At 40.1% G+C, this 23,818-nt stretch overlaps 1 protein-coding gene across 1 annotated transcript in view; it reads left to right on the top strand.

The window, feature by feature from the left end:
- SYNE1 (spectrin repeat containing nuclear envelope protein 1) overlaps positions 1-23,818 on the top strand; it is a 429,497-nt gene that overhangs the window by 263,416 nt on the left and 142,263 nt on the right. The window contains 10 exon segments of the mRNA XM_042446890.1: positions 1,030-1,167; positions 1,329-1,514; positions 2,257-2,379; positions 3,469-3,651; positions 7,395-7,538; positions 13,508-13,705; positions 15,457-15,597; positions 20,889-21,056; positions 22,287-22,448; positions 23,281-23,475. Coding sequence (XP_042302824.1) covers positions 1,030-1,167; positions 1,329-1,514; positions 2,257-2,379; positions 3,469-3,651; positions 7,395-7,538; positions 13,508-13,705; positions 15,457-15,597; positions 20,889-21,056; positions 22,287-22,448; positions 23,281-23,475 — 1,638 coding nt within the window.

Here is a 23,818-nt window from a genome sequence, read left to right on the forward strand (position 1 = left end):
TTCCAGAGGCAGATAGAGCCAGGCTTGCAGTTTATATCCTTGGATCTCCTCGCTTACAGCAGAGGGGGAAGCTACAAATGTTGCAAACAATCAATGTTACATTTTTTAACAATTTTTTTTTAGCAAATATGCGCATTGTTTGTGTTCCAGAGGCAGATAGAGCCAGGCTTGCAGTTTATATCCTTGGATCTCCTCGCTTACAGCAGAGGGGGAATCTACAAATGTTGCAAAAGACCTCACTTACAATGAATGTTACATTTTTTAACAATTTTTTTGAGCAAATATGCGCATGATTTGTCTTCTTGAGCAGATGCAGCAAGGGAAACAAAGGGAAAGCTACAAATGTTGCTTTTAAAAGCATAAAAAAATGCATGACAATTCCATCCTTTGCCTGGAACAGGGACAGATCTGACCCAAATGCCCACAGGTTTATAAAAAATTGACCCTGTGCCTGGCTCTTTAAAAAAAGGGAGGAGGGGGGAGGACACTTTCCGATGCCCTTCAAAACGTCACCATGACGATTGCTTGATTGACTGCGGCCACCTCGCCAGCAGACACAGAATGCATTCGATTTAAAATTTGTAGTGGGCACTTGCTAACGGAGCGATTCGGGGGAAGGGCATCCGAATCAGCCAAGTTCCTTCCAGGTCTTTTATGCCAGTATGAATGAGGCCCTAGTTGTGCAATTAAATGGTGTGGCTCAAGGAAATAGGCCGTTAATTTGTGAAAGAAAGAAGTTGTTCTTAGCACATATGCAAGGGTATTTCTTTACTTTGGATCAGTATATTTTAATTTTTCATATTTAGTTGCATATCACTTAAGAGGCATGCAGAAGACATGGCCTTATATGTGTATGCCAGATACACCAGTTTTAACATGAGTAATACAATAGAATAGTAGTAAACAAATAGAAATGTTAAAGAACTAAAACTGAAATAAATTGAGGTCTCTAAAATTAAAGTGATACGATATCAAACAATGAAAAAATGCTGTAGACCAACTGAAACAGATATCTATTGTGTATTCCAGGCCATTTCACATTTAGAAGAATATAACGAGATGCTTGAATTCATACTGAAATGGATTGAAAAAGCCACTATTTTAATACATGGTAACATCATATGGAATTCTGCTGCTCAGCTTCGTGATCAAATTATGTCTCATCAGGTAATGGCAGCAAGAGTATTTGTCTGATAGCAACTGAATGCATTTCTGCATCAATTTGACTGTTAATAAAGATACTTTCTAATCCCAAACAAATAGTGTATATTTCCTATTAAGCAAAGGTTCAAAGGTTAAGATATGTTTTATGAATTTCTGCAACCTAGACAATGCTTGAAGAATCTGGTGAGATCCATGGAGATCTTGAAGCCATGAATGAAAAGACGGAATATCTGGCAAGTGTCTATTTAACTGAAGGGATGTCTCAGCAAGTATCAGAGCTTGGGCGACAGACTGAGGAGTTACAGCAAGAGATCACAAAGAGGCTACAGAATATTCAGGACGCAGCCAAGGTATGTAGAAGGCTCTTCACATCTAGCCGATTGCTGGAGCAGTGCATAACATTTTGCAGCATTAACATAATTCCTAGGAAATTTCTCTCTTTTAATTTTACTTGAAATACTTGGAAGGTCCCCATTTGTCTCTAGGATCCTATATAACTCTCTGTGACTCTCCAAATGTTGCTGGAATCCTTCATTCCTAGCCAAATTGGGGATTATGCTAGGTGTAGTCAAATAACTATTGGAGTGCTACCATTTTCCCATACCCAGGATATCCCATTCATTTCAACAGAAAGGAGGAAGGTCTGTGGGTAATGGGATGTGAACTGAATTAAACAGAGAAGTCTGCATGTGTATATTTAATGTGCACACAATAATTCTACTATGAAACTCTGAGTCAGACAATAGACTTGAAAAAACATAACTTTAGCTTTCCAGGAACTTACAGTTTTCTTACAAAAAGTGCCATTGTATAATGTGTGTTGTGAGTGTCTGGGCCTTCAAGTCACCTGTCCACTTAGGGCAATCCCCTGAACTTCTTAGGGTTTTTTCAGGCAAGGAACATACAGAGGTGGTTTTACCAGTTCCTTCCTCTGAAATATAGTCTACAGTAGTTGGTATACACTGCCGATCTCCCATCCAAGTATTACCCAGGCATTATCCTGTTTAGCTTCCAGGCTTTTAGGCTATCTTAACAAATGCCTAATATATTTTCTGCTTTCCCTTGTTTTTTCTATAAATTTCATATTTACAGGATATGAAGAAATTTGAAACGGAGGTAAAGGGTCTTCAAGCAGCTTTAGAGAAAGCCCAGGCCACTCTAACATCTTCAGAAGTTGGTCGTTTGAGTCTGAAAGAACAACTTTCTCACCGACAGGTAGACTCATTGGAGTATTTTATGTTATCCTTTGCAGAAAGTGAACAGTGAAATACCTATTTTAGTGATACTTTATTTAAAATCTCTAAGATTGCTAGGCAGTTAATTCAGTTGTGTGGCAATGATTAGAGTAGTAGTGATATTAACTGGAGAAGTTAAATGATTTGTATGTCAGAAATTGCAGGAGTAGTTGTTTCAAAATTACTCTCATCTGCCAGGGGAGTGTGGCCCATTTTTCCCCAGTGACCACTATCCATATCGTCTTTAAGAACTAGTCCTTTTGAAAGTGTCTGCCAATGGCATTTTATGATTCCTTAAGAAATTTGAATTTCAAGAGAACAACATTTACTTGATACCTTCCTGTTAACTCAAATCTACTAATCAGCACAATCATCATCATCATCATCATCATCATCATCGTCGTTGTCATCATCATCATCATCCTACCTCTCCAATAGGATCAAGACAGCTTACATCAATAAAACCATGCACACAAACCATATACACAATAAAACAATCCCACAACCCCCTCTTCCTTAAAATAAACCTCAAATTATAATACATCAAAGTGGAATAAATACAATTAAAATCATTAAATCAATAAGACAGTCAAAACAAGAGCCGGAGATCATGGGCAGTCTTGAGACAATCTAGGTCAACCCAAGTCAGTGGGGATGGCTGGGTCAATCAATCAGGGAAATATATATTTACATTTGCAGTATGCTTTAAGGTATACAGTGGATCCTTGTCATACGCTGTGGTTTGGTTCCAGTAGTTGGTATTCGCTACTGATAACAAAATCCGTGGATGCTCAAGTCCCATTAAATATAATGACATAGCAAAATGGTGTCACTTATAAAGAATGGAAAAACAAGGTTTGATATTTGAAATTTATACTTTTTTGGAACATTTTCAAACCATGGATCTTGAATTCGTGTATAAGAAATCCGTGTATAAGAAGGGCCGACTGTAGTATCCAATGGATTCCAAGAACTTCCACTAACTTGTCAGGAAATACATATTGCTTTATTGAAAGACCCTTACATTTGTGGTAGTGCGTGCTCATTGCTACATTTATATTACCCCTAGCATCTGCTTTCTGAAATGGAGTCACTGAAGCCAAAGGTTCATGCAGTGCATGTCTGTCAGAGTGCTTTACGAATTCCTGAAGAAGTGGTCACAAGCCTACCAATATGTCACACTGCCCTCAGGCTGCAGGAGGATGCCAGTCATCTACAGCACACAGCTATCCAGCAGTACAACATAATGCAGGCAAGTATAAACCCAAGAGGGAGTAGAGGTGGTAAACCCAATTGGTGGCACTCCAGTTTGTTTGTCTTTCTTGTTTGACTGTTTTCTTTTCATTCTTTCTTAATTTCCTTGTTCTTTAAGTTTTCTGGACAGTTTAAATGTAAACATTTTGCTGTTTGGCATGCTAAATTATTTATACAGTACTAGCTTGTTTGTGATCTTCTACTGAGGCTTTTCTTCAAGTATATTATTAATTCACTAGAGATAATTTTGTGTTGGTGCCTCAGAATTGGAATGTGCTCCTGAAAATTGATATTCAGCTGTAAAGATGGTCTGGCATCTATACTGCAGAGCTTTCAGCACATATTGTAGGCGGGATACAGACGGGCAAAAAGGGGTGTGTTCATGACGTCATGAAGGTATAGCCTTCAGACAGCCCTTACCTGAATGCCGCCATGAACACGCCCCCCCGCACGCCCCAAGCGGGAAGAAGCGGCATTAAAAAGGTGCTGCTTTTCCCCGCTTCTTTTCTATATAGTGCGCAACTGCGCATCTCCGTCTGTAAGCTGCTGCACCGGTACGCCAGAATTGCTACGCCGCTAATTTAAGTTGCCCATTTAAAAGCTCTGTGTCTGCTGCGTCGCATAATGAGTCGGGGTCCTGGAACATGCACAGTTTGCAGTCAGGCTTTAATTGCAGTGTCAGCTGCCATGCAGGTGTGGAAGCTGCAGCACAGCTGCAGCGCATTTTAAGACTCGTAACCCTAACCCTAACCCTAACCCTAACCCTAGAGCTGCATGTACGCATGCGCTGCTAGAATCGTGGAAAGTTTGGAATTTAAAGTGCACCCCTACACACATTCCTGCGCCATTTTCACCTAACAATAAAAAAACGCTAAAACTTTAAATATTTACATATGTACAAAGGAGGTGATGGGGGATGGCAGGGGGACAGCGGTGGCAGCGGCGACAGCTGTGGCTCTGCATTGCAGATTCAGCAAGAGCGCAGGGACCAAAGGAGAGGAGGCATCCATGATGCTGGTGACACTGGCAACGTGCAAGCGGACAAGGATGCCAACACCAGCTGATCACCAGCTGGCAGGAGACCACCTTTGTTCTTGGCCAGGGCGGGGAAAAAAGTTTAAAGGGGCTTGGGTACTTTAAATGTGCACATATGCTTTCTGCCACCGGTGCTGAGCACCGCAGGTGCGCATCCGCCAGCCGGCAAAAGAAAAAAAAAGCCCCGTTTTGGCCGCCCGTGAGGAAGCTGCCTCTCTCTTTGCAGCGTCCTGCGAGGCGGCAGTATGGAAACTGCGGGTCAGAAACGGCCCCAGGTGAGGCGTCTTCACTGTCCCCCATGTGGAAGCCCCATACACCTTAGCCACGCCCCCGGGGCGGGCGGTCTGGAGGCTCCGTATTCAGCAGAATACACCTCCAAGACGTCTTCCCCTGCCCATCTGTATCCTGCCAATATGTTTTTATTTAACCAGGCATTTTAAAATATCCAAGCCAAAATCTCTTTGATGACTTTAAATGTTACAAATAATTAAATATTCAAAAGCTGTTGTTGTTGTGTGCCTTCATGTCATTTCTGACTTCTAGCGACCCTAAGAGGAACCTTTCACGGGATTTTCTTGGCAAGTTTCTTTAGAGGAGGTTTGCCATTACAATCCACTGAGGCTGAGCAAGAGACTTGCCCAGAGTCACCCAGTAGGTTTCAATGGCCAATTGGACATTCAAACCCTGGTCTCCAGAGTTGTGGTCCAATGCTCAAACTACATGAAGTTAAAAATGCAAAATAATACATTTTTTTATGTAGTCTTTAATATTTCTTAGATTATATGTATTTTTAAATTTTTGGAGTTTTTTTTAATAAACATCACCACTCACTCGTTTTCCTACCTTTCTGGCCCAGCGTTTATTATAAAATTTAAACACCTTATGTTTAAAACATCCTTGTTAAAACAGGCTTATTGCTGTGATTTTTTTTTTAAAAAAAATCTGATAACCAACCTGTGATGAAATGTGGTTTTCTGGCTTCTTCCTATGGCATCTTTTTTTTCCAGCAACATAAGCTCATATGACGTCTCATGAAGCTAATTTAAGACTGAATATTAATGTTATTAGAGAGCCCATACAGACATTCCTTAGGACTGGAGCATGGCTTTGGCATGGCTTCTGGACTCGTAGGACGCATGCATCATTTAAACAGCATACCTCAAAGTGAACCACACCAGCTTTATTTTGGCCTGTTTGTATGGGGCCTGAGATAACTTTTTTCCCCTTTAGGATTATTTACATAGGAATTTATTGCATGGTCCCTAAAACGGGCCCAGTGTGTTCTAAATGTGAACGCGCGCGAGCACGCACAGAATGGGATGGGGCCAAGAACCCCATTTTATTGCACACTGGAACGCCGTCTTTGCCGCCGGGCGTTCCAGTTGCGTCCCCGTTCCATTCCAGAGAGCGCCATTTCTGGGGATGCTTAGAAACAGTTCCCAGAAATGGCGCCCTCTGGAACGGAACGGGGACACAACTGGAACGCCTGGGGGCAAAGACGGCGTTCCAGCGTGCAATAAAATGGAGTTCTTGGCCCCATCCCGTTCTGTGCACGCTCATGCACGTTCACGTTTAGAATGCACTGGACCCATTTCAGGAGCCATGCGATAAACTCCATAGTGTTAATAAAGTACAGACATTACTAAAACAGTGTTTTGTTTCTGTGATAACCACATGCACAATTTCTTGCGAAATAGAAGGTAATTTCCATGTAATTTAAAATATATACATTAAAAGGTGTAGCATTTAGTAGTAAATGTATAAACTGTGCTTTCTTAATAGCCTTTCAGACACTTGAGTAGATTATCACACTACCCGCTTATAGTGCTACTATTCCACTTTGACTGCTCTGGCTGCCTCCTCTAGCATTCTGAAGCCTAAGAGTTCACTGGTGATCATTCTAAATGCCCTTCCCTCAACTGCAAATAACCAGAGTGCAACAGGAGATATCTAGAGACTTAAAAGTGGAATAGCAACACTGTAAGGGTGTAGTGCAGTAATCTCCTTAGTGTTTAAGTTCAATTACAGCTCAGTCATTTTTATAGCTAGAAGGTGCTCCTCCTGAATTCAGTGGGAAAGGCTTGAACAGACCCGCGATAAATGCTAGCCTCAGAGGAGAATGAGGACGTGGCATCCACACAACATACCCCAACTGCACAATGGGTAGCATCACGGCACTCCTTTCACGCTGCATTCAAATGATGCAGCACCAAAAGGAGTGCCAGAAAGTGCCACCGTGGTGGCACAGGTGCCCTTTCTGCAGGGTTAAAAAGAGCCACTTTTTATGGCTCCTTTATGTGCAGTGGAAATACCAGATTGGGACTGCAGCATGTAGTTGCTGCGGCCCTGATCCAACGCTGAAAGGGGCAGCCTGTTCAGCCCCTTAGTCCCTGAAAATGTGCATAGGATGGAAGACTTGCTCTTCTTACCTTAGAGCAGTGCTTTCCATGCTGCCTGATGTGAGGTACCAGCATTATTTTTCCCCAGTGTACCACAGACTGGTACCATATTTGTGCCCATTAGGTACAATTCTTTCTTCCTTTCCTTGAAAGTTGACAACAGCCAGTGGCTTGTGGAGCACCACTGGTCCATGGACCACCACATTGAGTAGCACTGCCTCAGGGAATGATAGATACAGTATGTGTACAGAAGAGATTGTTTATTTTCTAGTATACCTTCAAATTGCTTTCCCGTCTTTTTCTCTAGGAAGCAGTAGTACAGTATGAGCAATATGAACAAGAAATGAAACATTTACAACAACTGATAGAGAGAGCACATCGTGAGATCCAGGACAAGCCTATATCAACAAGTAATATCCAAGAATTGCAAGCCCAAATTTCACGCCATGAGGTATTGTAGCACCTATAATTCGGTGTTCCTTTCTACTTTGAAAAATCTGAAAATCAATTACTTTCCTTCCTATTCCTGGCTGTTGCTTCCCACAGGCACTCAGATCATCACTGGGTGTACAGAATGCAGGACTAGATGGCTCTTTGATCTGTCCAACATGGGTCTTCTTTTGTCTAAGGAGATAATTGCTTTAGCTTCAACTGCTGGGATAGATCTGGGATGTAACTTTCTGAAGGCGGATCTTATTGCATTCACCCATTGCTGGACAGTATGCAACCCATATAAACCCAGGCTTCTCCAGGCTTGTCCCGCATCTTTTCAAGAATGGGAAAATCCCATTCTTGAAAAGATGCGAGAGAAGCCCAGGTTGCATACTGCCCAGCGATGGGTGTATGTGATAAGATCGGCCTTAAGAAAGTTACATTTCGGGTCTATCCTGGCAGCGAAGCTAATGCTATAATGTCCTAAATCATTGTTCCTCCTGCAAGGAAGGAGGGATATAATTCTTTACTAATTTTGTTCTCAGGGAATCAGCAAGTAATTTTTAGCAATTTTCTTCCTGCTAAGAAAAAGTACAGTCGGTCTTCCATATCGGCATAATTTGGTTCCCACTCCCACCCTACCCCCTTGAAATCAAAATATCACAGAATTCCAAGGTCACATAAGTTTATGGATGGCAATGTGCACACATCTGTTTTGATATGGCTGCATGCACGCTCTGCCATTGACTTATATGGAGCAGGGCTATCCATGTATAGTCCTTGTTCCTTTGCTGGGATATAATTAGGATTATTAAAGATTAATAGTTGAGGGGAAGCTTGGTGTTAGGAAAGGAAAAGCCTGGAGCTAAACCAGGAAAGCAATACACTATCTGTCACCACAACACTATGATATGATGTCTTAAAATTCAGGGGGGACAGGGTGTGTGTGTGTATGTCGGTGTACATAATAGACAGTGAAATGGAGAAGAGATAATGTCTTGGAGGAGACAGTGTGATAAGCCTCTGAAGTCCCCAACTGTGAAGATTTTTATCAATGAAGGATTCTCCTTGTCAGGATTTTCCAACACTTGAGGAACTCATTTTTTTTATTATTATTTCCCCCCTCAAATATTTTCAAATATTACTTCCATCCCTATAAAGGAGTGTGGGAGTTATAGTCCAACTTAGTTGTGCATTGGCAAAGTTCTTACTCATACTTTTAGACCAGTTTCCTTACTATAAACTCTGCAGTCATATCAGACCTAAGCATTTTTCCTGTTGTGCTTCATGGAGGAGAGAGAGAAAACTGCTTTTCTCCTGCCTTTTCAAACAAGTTTGATTTATATACCACTTCATACTGCCTAAGCAGTGTCTAAGTGGTTTACAACTGTAAGCTAATTTGCCCCCAACAATCTGGGTACTCATTTTAGCAACCTTGGAAGGATGCAAGTCTGAGTCGAGCTTGAGCCCTTTCACTGGTATTGAACTTGCAACCTTATGGTTTTGAGTGAGTGGCTGCAGTACAGGCATTTAACCACTGCACCACCAGGCCTTTTTTCTTGTTCATCCTTCCCTCTTTAATAGTTGCTTTAAATGGGGTGGCAAAGCCTTATGGGTATACCAAAGGGGCTCTCAAGTTGTGATTTTCTGAGGATTACTTGCTATCTATACTTCTTACATTCCATTTTCTGAGAAATACCTTCTTATGACTCTTCATCAGAGATGGGGAATGCACCTCTTATGGCCTCCTAACCACCCTGTTTTCCCCAAACTCCTTTTTCTTGAACTCCCCCCTTTTTCATTCAAATTGGCACACACACACAAACAGACACACACACAGGGATATGGTGGCAATTTTGCCATGTTTGTGGAGCCCATTGGCTATTTGAGATGGAGCTAGGAGTCAGAAAGAAGCTGAGAACCAGTAAGAATTATCGTTGACCAGGAATTCTCAGGCCTAAATATGAAACTTTTATACCTCTCTCTTGTGAGAGCAGTCAGTGTTTAGGTGGTTGGAATTAATCTACTGCTTTCTGACAACATAAAACATGAATTCCTTTCTTTTCCAGTTATCATTAGTCCTTCGAGTAGCTGGGTTTAGACATAGGACAAAGCAATGCCAAAGTTTAAATAACTAAAATGATAGTATAACAAATTTTACATTTTAATATTATAATATTTTTTTTAATTTTTCATTTCCCCATGCAGTGCCACATTTTGTTGGAAGAACAGGTCACACATGTAATAATTTAATAAAAATATAGGACTGCAGCCTGGAAAATACTTTAATGCCATTATCATATTATATGCTGTCTGTGTACAAGCAAATGTTCTCTAATAACAAATGAGCTAAGTAACTAAAATCCTCAAAGTAAAAATGAAGTACACATTCCCTCTTAGTTGTTGCCTAAGTCATACCAATTTATGGCAATCCTATCATGTTTTTTTGTTTGTTTGTTTACAAAATGCATTAAGAGGAGGGTTTGCCATTGCCTTCCTCTGTTGCTTAAGGTCACCTAGTGAGTTTTTATGACTGAACAGGGCTTTGAACCTTGGCCTCCCTGAGTCCAACTCTAGCAGTCAAACCAGTATTTCTTGATCTTTCATCCTCCAGATATTTTGGACTTTAGCTCTCAGAATCCCTGAGCATTAGCCAAACTGACTGGTGGTCCTGGGAGTGGAAGTTCAAAATACTTGGAGCACCAAGGTTTGAGGACCACTGCACTTCAACATGTTGGCAGGAACTAATTTTCCTTCTTTGTACCTGAACTAAAGTGTGGTATCTACACTTCATTATTTCAAAATGTAGAGATCTTGTAGCACTTTTGAGACTAACTAAAAGAAAGAAATTGTGAGCATGAGCTTTCATAGACCTCAGTGTACTTTCTTTGGTACATTTAGTGGAGAGCATCTGAGGAAGTAGATTTTAGTCTATGAAAGCTCATACTGACAACTTCTTTCTTTCAATTAGTCTCAAAAGTGCTACAGAATCTTTCTACATACTGATTCTACAGACTGACACTAAAATTATTTAAAACTAGTCATATGTGACTTTGAATTACTCCTTGGGTCTTTTTTCTTTCAATCAGCCTTTGGCATAATTCCTTTGCTGTTTTAGTCATGTAAGAAGTGTCTTATATTGAAGCAGAATGAAATTGTATAAAGCTGTTTAGAAGGAATATTCTGTTTAGAAGGAATTGTTCTCAGCCCCTCAGGCAATTAGGATGTGTTGTTTGTTTCATAGGTGAAACTTTCCACCAAAATCTTGAGTAACTGGTTTATAAAACTATCTGTCAGACTGGGAAAGTGCACCTGCCCTTACATTACAAAAAGGAAGAGGGAATGGGGAGGAAAACAAAAAGCAATCTGGCAGTACCTTTAAGATAACTGGTTATTATTTTTGCATGAGCTTTCATTGATATAAACCTTCTCCACCCAGTAATGCATCCAAAGAAATAGGTTTATACCCATGAAAGCTCATGCAAAAATAAAAATGAGTTAGCCTTAAAGGAGCTGTCGCATTTCTGTTTTCCCCTTACTCCTGCCATTCTCTTTTTTATGCTGCAAGACATAACACAGTGACTTCTTTGAAAACTGCCCTTACATTTTCATTCATGCTAAGTATTGATTAAATTTTTAGTGCTTCATTCATCTGATATTCACAATCAGAAAATCTCACCAAAAAGTATCAGATAGTTTTATTCTAATTTAAAAGATAAAAATGTGACATCCTTTCTATTTTTAGTCAGACTAAAGTATAATCATCAGAAGAAATAAGGAGCAATGTGGATAAATATACAGTATAGGCGGGGTACAGACCGCCGTTTTGCGGCGCTCTGCCGCCGCCGCCAGTAGGTCCGCGGGGGAGCCGAAGCCTTCAGACGGCCCGACTCCCGCGCGGACCGAAAAAAGAAGCTCCAAAATGGAGCTTCTTTTCAAGTCGCGTTTGCGACGTAGCGAGGCGCCAGGGGCGCGCTCGCTACGTCAGCAGCGGCGCGACACGTCTGGACGCTGTGCGTCCAGTACGCAAAGATGGCGCCAGCCATGTAGAAAGGCCGGTGCCATCTTGTACGGACAGAGTCCGTACTAGGCACAGGGGCGTCTATAAGAGACGCCCCTTTTTTAAAATGGGACGTCCTCCGGACGTCCCAAAGGGCTGTTTAGAAAGCCCCATAGTTTCAGTACATTTGTAAAGTTACCTCACTGATCTTTTAAAACACTTAGTTCATGGTTCTGAAAAGGTTTGTGATGAAATCTTTAATTCTGTATACAGCCTGAGTCCAGGACAAAACAGATAATGGTGAAAAGCCATAGGTATAATACATGAATTTTAACTTTCATCTGATGTTCCACATAGGTACACTCTAATATAAAATAGCTAACTGTGGCCATGTCTGCATGGGCCAGAATATTCCAGAAGCAACCCATAGTATTCTGGCTCCAAAGGTGCCTCAAAGTCCCTCCATTACCTGGGCACTTCAGAGTGATGGGGGAATTATTTGCACATGTGTCCCAATGTGGTGTCCGCCGTTGGCATGTTAGGCTGAGTTGGTCATCATCAATCACATGAGTGAGCACCTTGTTTTGATCTCAGAGAGAGCAACTCACACCAGTGGCAGCAGGCAACACATTGTAATGTGTAGTAAACAGCCTCCCAGTGTTGCTCCAGGGCCTGTGTCAAGGTGAGTTTTTAAATTTTAGTCTAAAGTTGGGAGACTATAGGTTTGGTGCTGAATTTGGTCCTATATTGTCAGCACAGTTCACACCAGAATCAGGGATTGGGTTCTGTGTCATCCAGACAGTGAGGAGACGGGGGCATGTTATTTGGCCCATGGAGACACGACCTAAGTATCATATTTGAGGAATAGTGAAAGTTTATTAAACTCAGTGACCAAAAAAAAGTAGCAGGTGGTGAGTTTAGTTCCAGGAAAAAAAATGGCTAATGATATCTCTGAGGTATCATTTTTGTAGAACTGGATAAGAGCAAACAAGTGTTTTTGTCTTCACTTCCTGTACAATATTGAGCTGTCAAAGCTATAACATCATCATACCATATTTTTTTTATTATAAACCTGTCCTGAAATATTTGTATTGGCTTATCTTCTTTAATGCCATGTAACATTATTTTACAAACTTGGTATATATAATTTATCATGCTCAGCAGTTACAGTAGTCAGTAGTTCTAACCTCAGATATAGATTTACTGTTGCATAGAAGATTAGGACTGGGTCTTTACATCCAAATTAACTACTGTATGTTTTTATTCCTGAATGATATAATGCCATCCATGCTATGATTTCTAAAAGGCACTTAAAAGGAAAGACAATAGATCATGAAATTACATTGTAATACCAAGTAGAATTTACTTCCTTACCATCACCTGCAGTATTTTAAAATAAGTTTAAAATATATAAGACGTTAGAATGTTTATTAATTCATGATAGCTTTCTATATTACTGCCTCTTTGTTCATTGTATTCAGTCTCATGAGAAGTGAAATGCTATAGAGCTTTTTTTATACTTCAAGCCATCACATGACCTCATTTCCCTGGCATGCACAAGCTGGAGACTTTCAGCTTTTAGTAGCTCCAGGTGGGGGTTGTGCATGAGAAGGAAAAAGACTATTTTCACATCAGTTTTCAGGAGGCAAATTTGCTTATCTGTAGAAATCATAATAAGACTTTGCCAGCTACTTCTCCTGTCAATCATAGGTAGAGGAGTTGTGGTCATGCTTTTCTGGTTTCGCTGCATAGCTTTCTCTGCTCAGTGGCTCGTCTGTGTAGTGAGATGCAGCCTGACTTGTTCTTTTTCTAGTATCAACATCCTGCCATTCAGCTACTGCTGTTGCTGATGTAGTGCTTCTGAAACACAGAGCTGTGATTTTATTGGCTGACCATAGAGAAGCAAGCCGGTCTTTCTCTCTAACGGAAACAGAAGTGCTGTTAGGTCTTATGCTGCATCTCACTGGGGGTGGGGGATATTTCCTCAGGAACTGGCACAGAAGATCAAAGGTTACCAGGAGCAAATAGCATCACTGAATTCCAAGTGCAAGATGCTAACAATGAAAGCCAAGCATGCCACTATGCTGCTGACAGTGACAGAAGTGGAAGGACTTTCAGAAGGAATGGAGGAGCTGGATTCAGAAGAACTGCTCTCAGCACACACAACTCACCCCTCCGTTGTCATGGTAAGCAATGTATGTATATGCATCTTGGCTCTTCTGAAGTATCTGTCACTTGCAGTATCACTTCCCACAGTACCACACAGACTGTTGCCACAGCCTATGTTGCCTCTATGCTTTTATGAGATGTCTGGTGTTGCATTATTTGCTGAGGATAACAGAAATAATTTTATCTATGCATGTGTATACATGTCTTCAGCTTTTTAAACAAAGGTAATTCAGTTCATTCACCAAATAAAACCATTGTTCATATAAATAATCATGAATGAACTTAAGGTTTATGCACTGCTAACTTAATTTTTGCAATAGTCTAATTTATATGTAGAATAAGAGGCTAATTATTGAACAGGGAAAAGTGTAAGTAAGAAGGAAATTTTGCTATGTATGCTTGATTTAAAACATCATTACTAGATATGAAGTGAAACAATGCTAGAACAGAAAGCTTTAAGAGAAGGGTACAGATGTTTTTCTGTAAGTAATATGGCTGAAATCCATACAGAGTTAGCATCTTGGTTTATGACAAGGCTTAGGACCTATGTCCCCATCTGTGTTGTGTGTCTTCCTGTAGGTAAGTACCTGTTTGAGATTTGGGGGCTGTCTATAAACATCTTCCACCAAGAGTCCTTGAAAGGGTGGCATTATTGTCCAGAATGGGTTGTAGTTCATCGATGATGTACCTGAGTGGTTCCATTTGGGAGCTGTATGCCAACTCTGCCCTCACATTTATCCAGAAACTGTCACCACAATACTTAATGACATCACCCACAATATTAGGGGAATCTTCATTTGCTCATCCTCCAATGTGATTTATGCCATACTAAGTCTGCAGTGCCCTCCAGGACTCTACATAGAGCAAACAGACCAGTCCCTGCATCAGAGGATAAATGGACATAAATCAGATATTAGGAATGGTAATACACAAAAACCAGTGACAGGACATTTCTATCTACCTGGGCATTCCATCTCAGACCTCAGAACAGCAGTCCTTGAACAGAAGAACTACAAAGGCAGATTAGAAAAAGAAACAGCAAAACTGGAGCTCCTCTACAGTCCCTCAGCAATGGACTGAACAAAGATAATGGGTTTCTAGCACACTACACACATTTCAACACTATCTGACCCCATCCTCATGGGGGCATCCTACACACATCTGTTCTCTTCACCTACAGTCCTGTTTCCTATGCCAAACTGGTCTTGCCACTTCACTTCCATATGCAAAGGATTTTGAATTTGAATTGACATTCTTACATACCAATGGCATATAAATATCTGTCCCTGGATTCCAATCCACCAAATGCATCTAAGGAAGTAGACTTAAGTCTACAAAAGTTCATGCTGCCAACTTATTTCTTTCAATTAGTCTCAAAGGTGCTACAAGATCTTTCTACATACTAAATCAAATTTAATTATCCTGCAACAATAGTAGGACAAACTTCCAGCTTTCATTTGCATTAGTTATAATGTTTGAGCATGTGAAGGTAATAAGATGCAAATTAAGACAGAGTTTCTAGGTCTAAAAATTATATAAGAGAAGAATTCTAACAGGAGCAACTTGCCATGCAGGTGTGCAGTAAATTGTGCCTGCCAAAATTTTCTCTCCTACACATTAAAGGTACAGGAGCTCTGTCCTACTTTTGTTACTGTTTAAGTTTGAGAGGAAAGCACATGCTCTGAAACTGAGTCCTGGTAGAAGTTTATTAAATACAAAGTGCTTCTTGTGATCTTCCTCTCCTTTGGGATTGCATTTCCCATGGCAGATGACTGCTGGTCGCTGTCACACTCTTCTGTCACCTGTTACTGAGGAATCTGGGGAAGAGGGAACCAACAGTGAGATTTCTTCTCCACCTGCCTGTCGTTCTCCTTCACCTGTGGCTAATACAGATGCTTCAGTTAACCAGGTATCTCTCCATCTTGGTATTCATTCAACTCTGATGTCTACAAATATGTACAGATGGCAGTGTGCTTTGTTTGTTTTGTTTGTTTTAATTTAGCCTGTCAGAAAAAAAAGGAATGCATTTTCTCAGGTTTTTTTAAAAAGTTTTGTTTGAAGCATAGAGCTCTTGGATCTTCAACAGATTAATTGATACATACACTCTTTTGTAAAGCCACTCATTTTCACTTCCAGAAATCCTTATCACATGAGAAAAGAAAGCTGAAATGGAGTGGAAGAGAAGCAGCTTTCTCTATGCCTCTCTGCATGCCACTGTAACGCTTCTGTTCACTTCCCACAAGAAGATGGAGGTTAAAACTGTACTTTTGTCAAACAATTTTTTCCAGCAGGACAAAAGACACACTTTTACGACCATCTCCCTCAAGAAGAGAATAAAAGCACTATGATGACATGAGGAGAGGCACTGAGAAAGCAACTACTCTCCCACTCCATTTTGGCTTTCTTTTATCATGTGATAAGGCCCAGAATCAAAGTATTTAATTATTTTGATTCTGCAAAAATTACAGCATTACAAAAGATCCTGAGAAAATACAGTTTTTACTAACCCAGTGGAAATAATCCATTTTCCCTTTATCTGTCTGTCTTCAGTATGTGCTACTAGATTGTTGCAAAAAGATGTTCATATCTCCAATTGTTTTTCTAGTTTAAACATGACTAGTTAGTCACTTGAATTAAACGTTTCATTACATCGTTACACTTTAGCATGAGCTTTGATTTTACAATCTAACAGTGTGTAGAAGTGCCACGACTGCCACTTCTGTCTATCACTATCTGTATTGGAGCTGTCTAGTATTCAAAGTGGGATACAAGGAATAAAGAATGGAAATGGGTGCATTTTTTTTTTAGTAATTCGTTAATCATTACATCTCTTAACAGCAAGTATGAGCCATTGCAAACAAAGGCTAAGTGAATAGTTATTCTGATAAAGTAACTAGAAGAAAAACAAGGAAAAAGCTAAGGGAATTTTTTTAACAAATCAAATGGAAGATAATGAGTCAGTAAGCTTTCTAATGCTCAGTTAGAGTACAATACAACAGCATTTCCCATTCACCCATTCTCCAATAGTGAGTTATTCTTTTGTTAAGGATAATTCGCAGCTGACAAATAACAAGATTCAAGGGACCAGACTTTAAATAATCCATGTAAATAAGAACTGTGCTCATTTGGGTGAGTTGTCATTGCAATGCAAGAGCCAGAGTGGTGTAATGATTTGAACATTAGATTACAGCTCCTGGAGACCAGGATTTGAATCCCTGCTCAGCCATGGAAACCCACTGGGTGACCTTGGGCAAGTCACACTCTCTCAGCCTCAGAGGGAGGTAAAGGCAAGCCCTGAACAAATCTTTCCAAGAAAACTCCATAATAAATTCACTTTAGAATTGGTATAGATCAGAAATGACTTGAAGTCACACAACAACAGCAACAATAACAACAATGCAGTGTAGGTGATGAGGGGGAAAAAGCCATCACCTGTCAACAATGAACACCCCCACCTACCCAAACATACACACTCTAAAGGAATCTAAAATTTCACAGAGTATGCCTACTCCTGATTTTCATTGAAAATTATAACTTGGCAGATTCATAGGCTGAACCTCAGAGATTTCATTATTTGATTCTGGTTCCTCTGAAACCAAAATATATTTATGGAAGCATTCTAGTCAATAAGAACTATGTAGGGAAGGAAAGAATACGGGTGGGGTGGGGGGTAAGGGGGAGAGAAATAGTTGAAAAACATGTTTTTTGAGTGTCCAGAAAACCCTGATGAGAATAATCCTGGACTAACAAGAATCTTTACAGTTCAGGAATTATTCTGTGCAAATTTCACATTTGGTTCTTGTGCACATTAAACAGTGTTTTCTGTGCAGAAAATAATATTTCTACATCACAATGCAGAATTTGCAAATTTTGCACAGAACATTCTGACTTGTGAACATGCTTTGAAATCCAAAGGTTTTTCACAGAAGGAAAAAAATTGCTAAAATTAGTGAATAGTTACATCACTAGAAACATACTAGCTGAAGAAGTCCTGAGTGACACTCTTAGACATTTTAAAGACTGGATCAGAGATCCATATGAATGCTAGTGAAGCAAGAAGCCTGTTTGCATAATAATCTTGATTGCTGTTGCTTACTCTTGCACATACAGCAAATCCCTTAGGGAAAAAAGGATATCTCCTTGCACAAAAAAGTCACTGACTGAACAGCCACACTCCTCACACTAAATGTTTTGTACAGGCAATTGGATGAATTTGGCATCCTTGCTTCTAGAAATAAATTCAGTAGTTACTAGTATTTATAGAGGGATACCGTGGCTCAAGTGGTTAAGACACTGGAGTTTATCATACTGGCCCAGAAACGGGCCCAGTGCATTCTAAACGTGAACGCAGGCACACACAGAACGGGATAGGGCCAAGAACCCCATTTTATCGCATGCTGGAACTCCGCCTTTGCCGCCGGGTGTTCCAGTTGTGTCCCTGTTCCATCCCAGAGGGCGCCATTTCTGAGAACACTTTAGAACAGCTCTCAGAAATGGCTCCCCCTGGGACGGAATGGGGACTCAACTGGAATGCCCAGCGGCAAAGGCGGTGTTCCAGCGTGCGATAAAATGGGGTTCTTGACCTCATCCCGTTCTGTGCGTGCCCACACGTGCGCACATTCTGAACGCACTGGGCCCATTTCAGGCCAGTACAATAAACTCCAATGACTCTGTTGATTGCAAGATTGGCAGGTTGGCAGTTTGAGGCTCGGATACTGCATGATGGGGTAAACTCCCATCACTAGTCCCAGCTTCTGCCAACCTAGCAGTTCAAAGCATGCAAATGCAAGTAAATAAATAGATACTACTCTGGTGGGAAGGTCAACAGCGTTCTGTGCAATCATGTTGGCCACATGATCACAGAGTAGTCTCTGACAATGCTGGCTCTTTGGCTTAATAATGGCAATGAGCACCATCCCCTATGGTCGTACATGACTTGACAACTTTGTCAATGGGGAATACCTTTACCTTACTAGCATTCATAGAAGGGACTCTAATGTAATAGACCTTTTATCTTTGCTGCTTGAAATTCTCCCCAACTTTTGTGAGGACATTGAACATCCATGGTACAGAAATTATTTCTGGTGATCAGGGGGAAATTGAAATATGAGTAGTTCTTCTGCTTAGTCTTTGATGTTGAAACAGGCTGGGTGTTGCATAAGGTAAGAGGAAGTCAGATCTGCAATACAGTTGTAGCTGATGATGCTCACTTGAAATTATCAAAACAATTGATTAAACTGCCAGTTCACATCATAATGGGTAACTAAGAATGTACAGGAAATGAAGATGATATTGTGGTATGCTTATTCATGTGAGTATCTTTTTACAGCAATTTATGTATTTAGAGATTTTTAAACTATGTGTATGAGTAATCGATTCCTAGGCAAAGAAGACAGTAGTTATATGAATGATGTATGAATTCAGACGTTCCCAGGTAGCTCAGGACATTTTCTGAGTACTGAAGAAGATGCATCATAGATATTTTTTTTAGTGGTAGTGTATGTTAAAGTCATTTCTGACTTGTTGTAACCCTAAAATGTTCTCAGTGTGGGGTGGTGTTGTTGTTTGTAAGGTTTGTTCAGAGGGGATTTGTCATTACCTTCCTCTGAGACTGAGAAATGTGACATGCCCAAGGTCACCCAGTAGGTGTCTGTTGCTGAGCACAGGTTCAAACCCTGGTATCTCAGAATCCTAATCCAACACTCATACCATAACAGCACATTGGAGCTAACCATAGACATTATAAGTAGAAAATTTCAAAAATGATAGCTCAGCTATCCAGTATTCAAGTAAGTCTAAGATTATTAATATTGCTCTAAGTGCCATCAATATATTTCAGATGATAATATAAAAGAGGGATCGTAGCCTCTGACCCCCCCCCACACACACACACAAACTGATCATTGGGTTCATCCAGACTGGCCAAATGCTTCTTTTTTCCAGGATACAGCTGAAATTTCAGTAGTAAGAGGAATTTTCAAGCTTTTCCTCTCCATTTTTTCTTGTTTTTATTGCTGCCAGCAAAGTCGACTTTTAAAAAGTCTCTTGATAAGTAAACCTAAGAATGCCCCCATCCCGTCCAAATAAATGAAGATGAGGTTGTATTCGTAAATGTGAAATATAAAACACTTTTTAGCAGCATTAGAATTTGGGTTTCTCTTTGCAATCATTTGGTGCTATCTCTTTTGAAACATGGGAAATTAAGCAAGCAATATGTGTAAGTCATGCCTAAGAGTTCAAAAGAGTAGAAAGCTGCTGGGAGAAGAAAGGGCACCTGTAAGTTTGTCAGGTCAAGCGAAAGCAACCACTGGAGCAATGGAGTGAAGGACTGGGTCACAGCAACACTTATCCTTGTTTATTTTATTTCAGTTTGTTATAATGTTATGGTTGTAGTACATGTGATAGTTCCAAAAAATCACGTCTTTTCCCCCACAAAAAACACCACATATGTTTTTAAAAGCCTTGCAGTCCTTGACCTCTTCCTACAGCACTGATCCTCAAGGCCCCTGGATAATATTTGCCAATAGCTTCTAGAAACATTATCAGACATCCCCCAGTATTTTGGGGAAAATATTAAATACAATCTTATTTTTGTTAGATTAAAAACAGGAAAAGTCTTCATTTCTGTTTTTATTTTAATCAAACTTAGATTTTCAAAATGCTATTAAGGCCCTGTACAGACCAGCCTGGGGGCAGAGTAGGGGTGACACATCCAGATGACGCACACCCTGCCCCTGCCCCAGGGTGCCATGATGCCATGCACTGCTCCACACAGCACGTGGCATCATAATGCTTCTCCAGCTCTCTGTCTATCTGATGCAGTGCCAAAGGAGCACCATAGAGCCACACCATCACAGCAATGGCACCCTTTCGAGGGCACAAAAAGGAGCCACTTTTTTGTGGCTCCTTTTTGTGCCCTCAAAAGACCAGATTGGGGCCACATCGTGAGGTTGCCGCAGCCCCGATCCAGCTAGGAAAGGGGAGGAGTCCCGCCAGCCCTTCAGAGTGGTCTGTCAAGCCCCTAAGTCTTTTCTTTGAACTGAAAATGTTACATGCATTTTTAAAATTCATGTGGGGAATAAAACTTTAGTGGTGTTTAATACTTGTAAATTTAAGCTGTGTTGGATCAGCACTTCACTAGAATATAATGATGTTTCAGCTCCTGTTATGAAAGTGCCATATTATGCTTCATGCTCATAGGACATTGCTTATTATCAAGCCTTATCTGCTGAACAGTTGCAGACAGAAGCTTCCAAGATTCAGCCCAGCACCTCGTCCACTCAGGAGTCCTGTGAACCAGGATTAGAATCAACCACCAGTACTAGATTGGATGATTTGCAGCGTTCTTGGGAAACACTAAAGAATGTGGTAAGATGTTTGGTGTTACTATACATGCTTGTGGTTTTGGTGATTGTGTCAGATTATTTTTTAAAAAAATTGTATTACTTTAAAAATCTGAAAAGTGCTGGTGTGATAGCACTTCGGCTTATAAGCAAGGTTCTGTGCATATGGTTTGGTTAAATAAAACAATTCATCCACGTCCCAGAAACTGCATAATATTTTTAAGCAATCATATCAGCCTCAATGAGGCTGCTGTCATATATAATGAGGGCAAACTCAGTTATTCAGGTGTTACTTCTTGGCAACGTCCTGGCACTATGCACTGGCAAACCCTGAGTGTTGTTGCTAGCTTACTAACTAGGACTGAGCAATCTTAACATATCACAATTTTGCATTTCCAAGTACTTCGGCTTGCAGTTCAATGCTAGATTTGAACTTGAAGCCCATTGTGGCTTAGGATCAAGGTAATGAATAAGACTTAAGTAAAGCAATGGTGGAGCAACGTGAAACTATCTGAAAGGAAGGAAAGAGGGAACAAAGAAAAGAAGGAAGGAAGGAAGGAAGGAAGGAATAATTATCTTGTAAGCTTACCATGAAGCTTCTTTGGTACAAATGCATATGCCAACTTGTGGACATCTAGGGTGGGGTTCAGTAGTGTTTCCAAAAAGAGCAACAAGTCTAATAGTGTGGCCCTGCTTTATTGTAACTTCATGATGCAGGCTTCATATGATTCACACAAGGCACCAAAGACATAAGGAGATAGTAAATATTAAATTTTTGTAAGTTTCAGATTTTTAGTAACTAAGACCTAAAGATTGCACAAAGCTCCAACTATATGAGAAAAATGTCCTGCAGTCTGTTTCTTAGTGAAGATAAAGTCTCAGCCAAAATTTATTTTCATCTGAGCAATATGAAAACGTTTCAGCTATATAAGTGATATTGGAAACTGTTTTCAAATTGCTGACAATATGAGTTTACATATGAAAATATTTGAACAAGCTCTGGGCCTATTATGATCTTTTTCCCTTTCCCCAAATCTCCAGGCCCAATTGCAAAATGGAAAATGAGGTGATGATGGAGAAAGATGTAATATATGTGTAAAGGGATAAACCCCTTTCATTGTTGTTTTAATACCATCTATATTTTCTATACTGGCATATCATGGTATCTCAATGAAATTATTTGCTTACTTGCTTGCTTACCTACTTAATAGAAAAATAGGGTTGTCTGTCTGCTCACTGATTATTTTTCCTTTAGATTAGTGAAAAGCAGCGCACCCTCTATGAAGCCCTTGAACGTCAGCAGAAGTACCAAGACTCTCTCCAGTCTATATCAACAAAAATGGAAGCAATTGAGGTGAAATTAAATGAGACTCTGGGAGCAGACAAGAGTCCAGAGAGTCAGATGGCTGAACATCAGGTAAAAGTAAATCAATAACCAATCACAATTGTTTGCTTCTTGTCCAATTGTAAGCCTTCATTCTTCAAATCCAAATGCCTGACAAAATTGTGTCCTGAAAATAAATTCAAAATATGATATGAGTTATAATTAGATATTGTAAGATGTAACTGTATACTTCATCTTCCAGTCCATCTGTTTATTAACTTTTTCTTACAATGATAATGGAGGCAGGGGAACAAGATGCAAGCAACACCTACTGTTAATTAAAATCTTGGCAGAATTTTCATGTGATGAGATCACATGAGAAAAACCTTGTACAGTTGGCCCTCCTTATACACGGACTTTTTATACATAGATTCAAGCATCCACAGCTTGAAAATATTCAAATAAAGTATAAATTTCAAGTATAAAACCTTGATTCTTCCATTTTATATAAGAGACACCATTTTGCTATGCCATTGTATTTAATGGGACTTGAGCATACACGGATTTTGTTATTCACGGGGGTTCCTGGAACCAAACCCCAGCAGATAACAAGGGTCCACTGTACTTCAGACATGGATTTAGCATTTCCATGCATTTGTTAAAAACTGTAAATCTTAGGCCTCAATTTTTGGTAGTCAAACTAGGGTTGAATCAGTGAGACTTGTGTAAATGTTGACTCACCAACTAACTCCTTTTGGACCATTCTCATCCCGCGCCTGGAGCCTGTGCAGTAAGATCCCTAGTCTGGATTTGGTCTGTAATTATTGCATTCAGCCAATATTGTAACTTTTCATTGAGCAAACTAACTTTTGATATATGGTTTCTAGTCATAGTAAAAATTAATTTGCTTTGCTGTTTTTGCTAGGCTTTGATGGATGAAATTCTGATGCTTCAGGATGAAATCAGTGAGTTACAAACATCATTAGCAGAAGAACTGGTGACTGAACCACTGGATACAGATGCTGCTGATCAACTGGCTTTGCAGTCTACCCTCACTGTGTTAGCAGAGAGGATGGCCACCATTAAGATGAAAGCTTCAGGAAAACGGCAGCTGTTAGAGGTATAAAGAATATGAAAGAAAGTGTAAATCTGGGGTGGTATTTGCCTTGAAACTTAATACAGTTGGCCCTATGTATCCATGCATTTCTTTTATCTATGGCTTCGAGCATCCACAGTTTGAAAATATTTTTAAAAATCCAAAAAGCAAACCTTGATTTTGCCATTTTATATAAGGCACACCATTTAACTTTGACATTTCATTTAATGGGACTTGAGTATCCACAGATTTTGGTATCCATGGCAAGTCCTGAAACCAAATCTCAGCAGATACCAAGGACCCACTGTACTTTCAAATTAACAAGGTCCTTTAAAGCTTTTTGAGGGCATGAGGTGTCTCTACATAT

Source organism: Sceloporus undulatus, chromosome 1 (assembly GCF_019175285.1).
Source record: "Sceloporus undulatus isolate JIND9_A2432 ecotype Alabama chromosome 1, SceUnd_v1.1, whole genome shotgun sequence".
NCBI lineage: Eukaryota > Metazoa > Chordata > Lepidosauria > Squamata > Phrynosomatidae > Sceloporus > Sceloporus undulatus.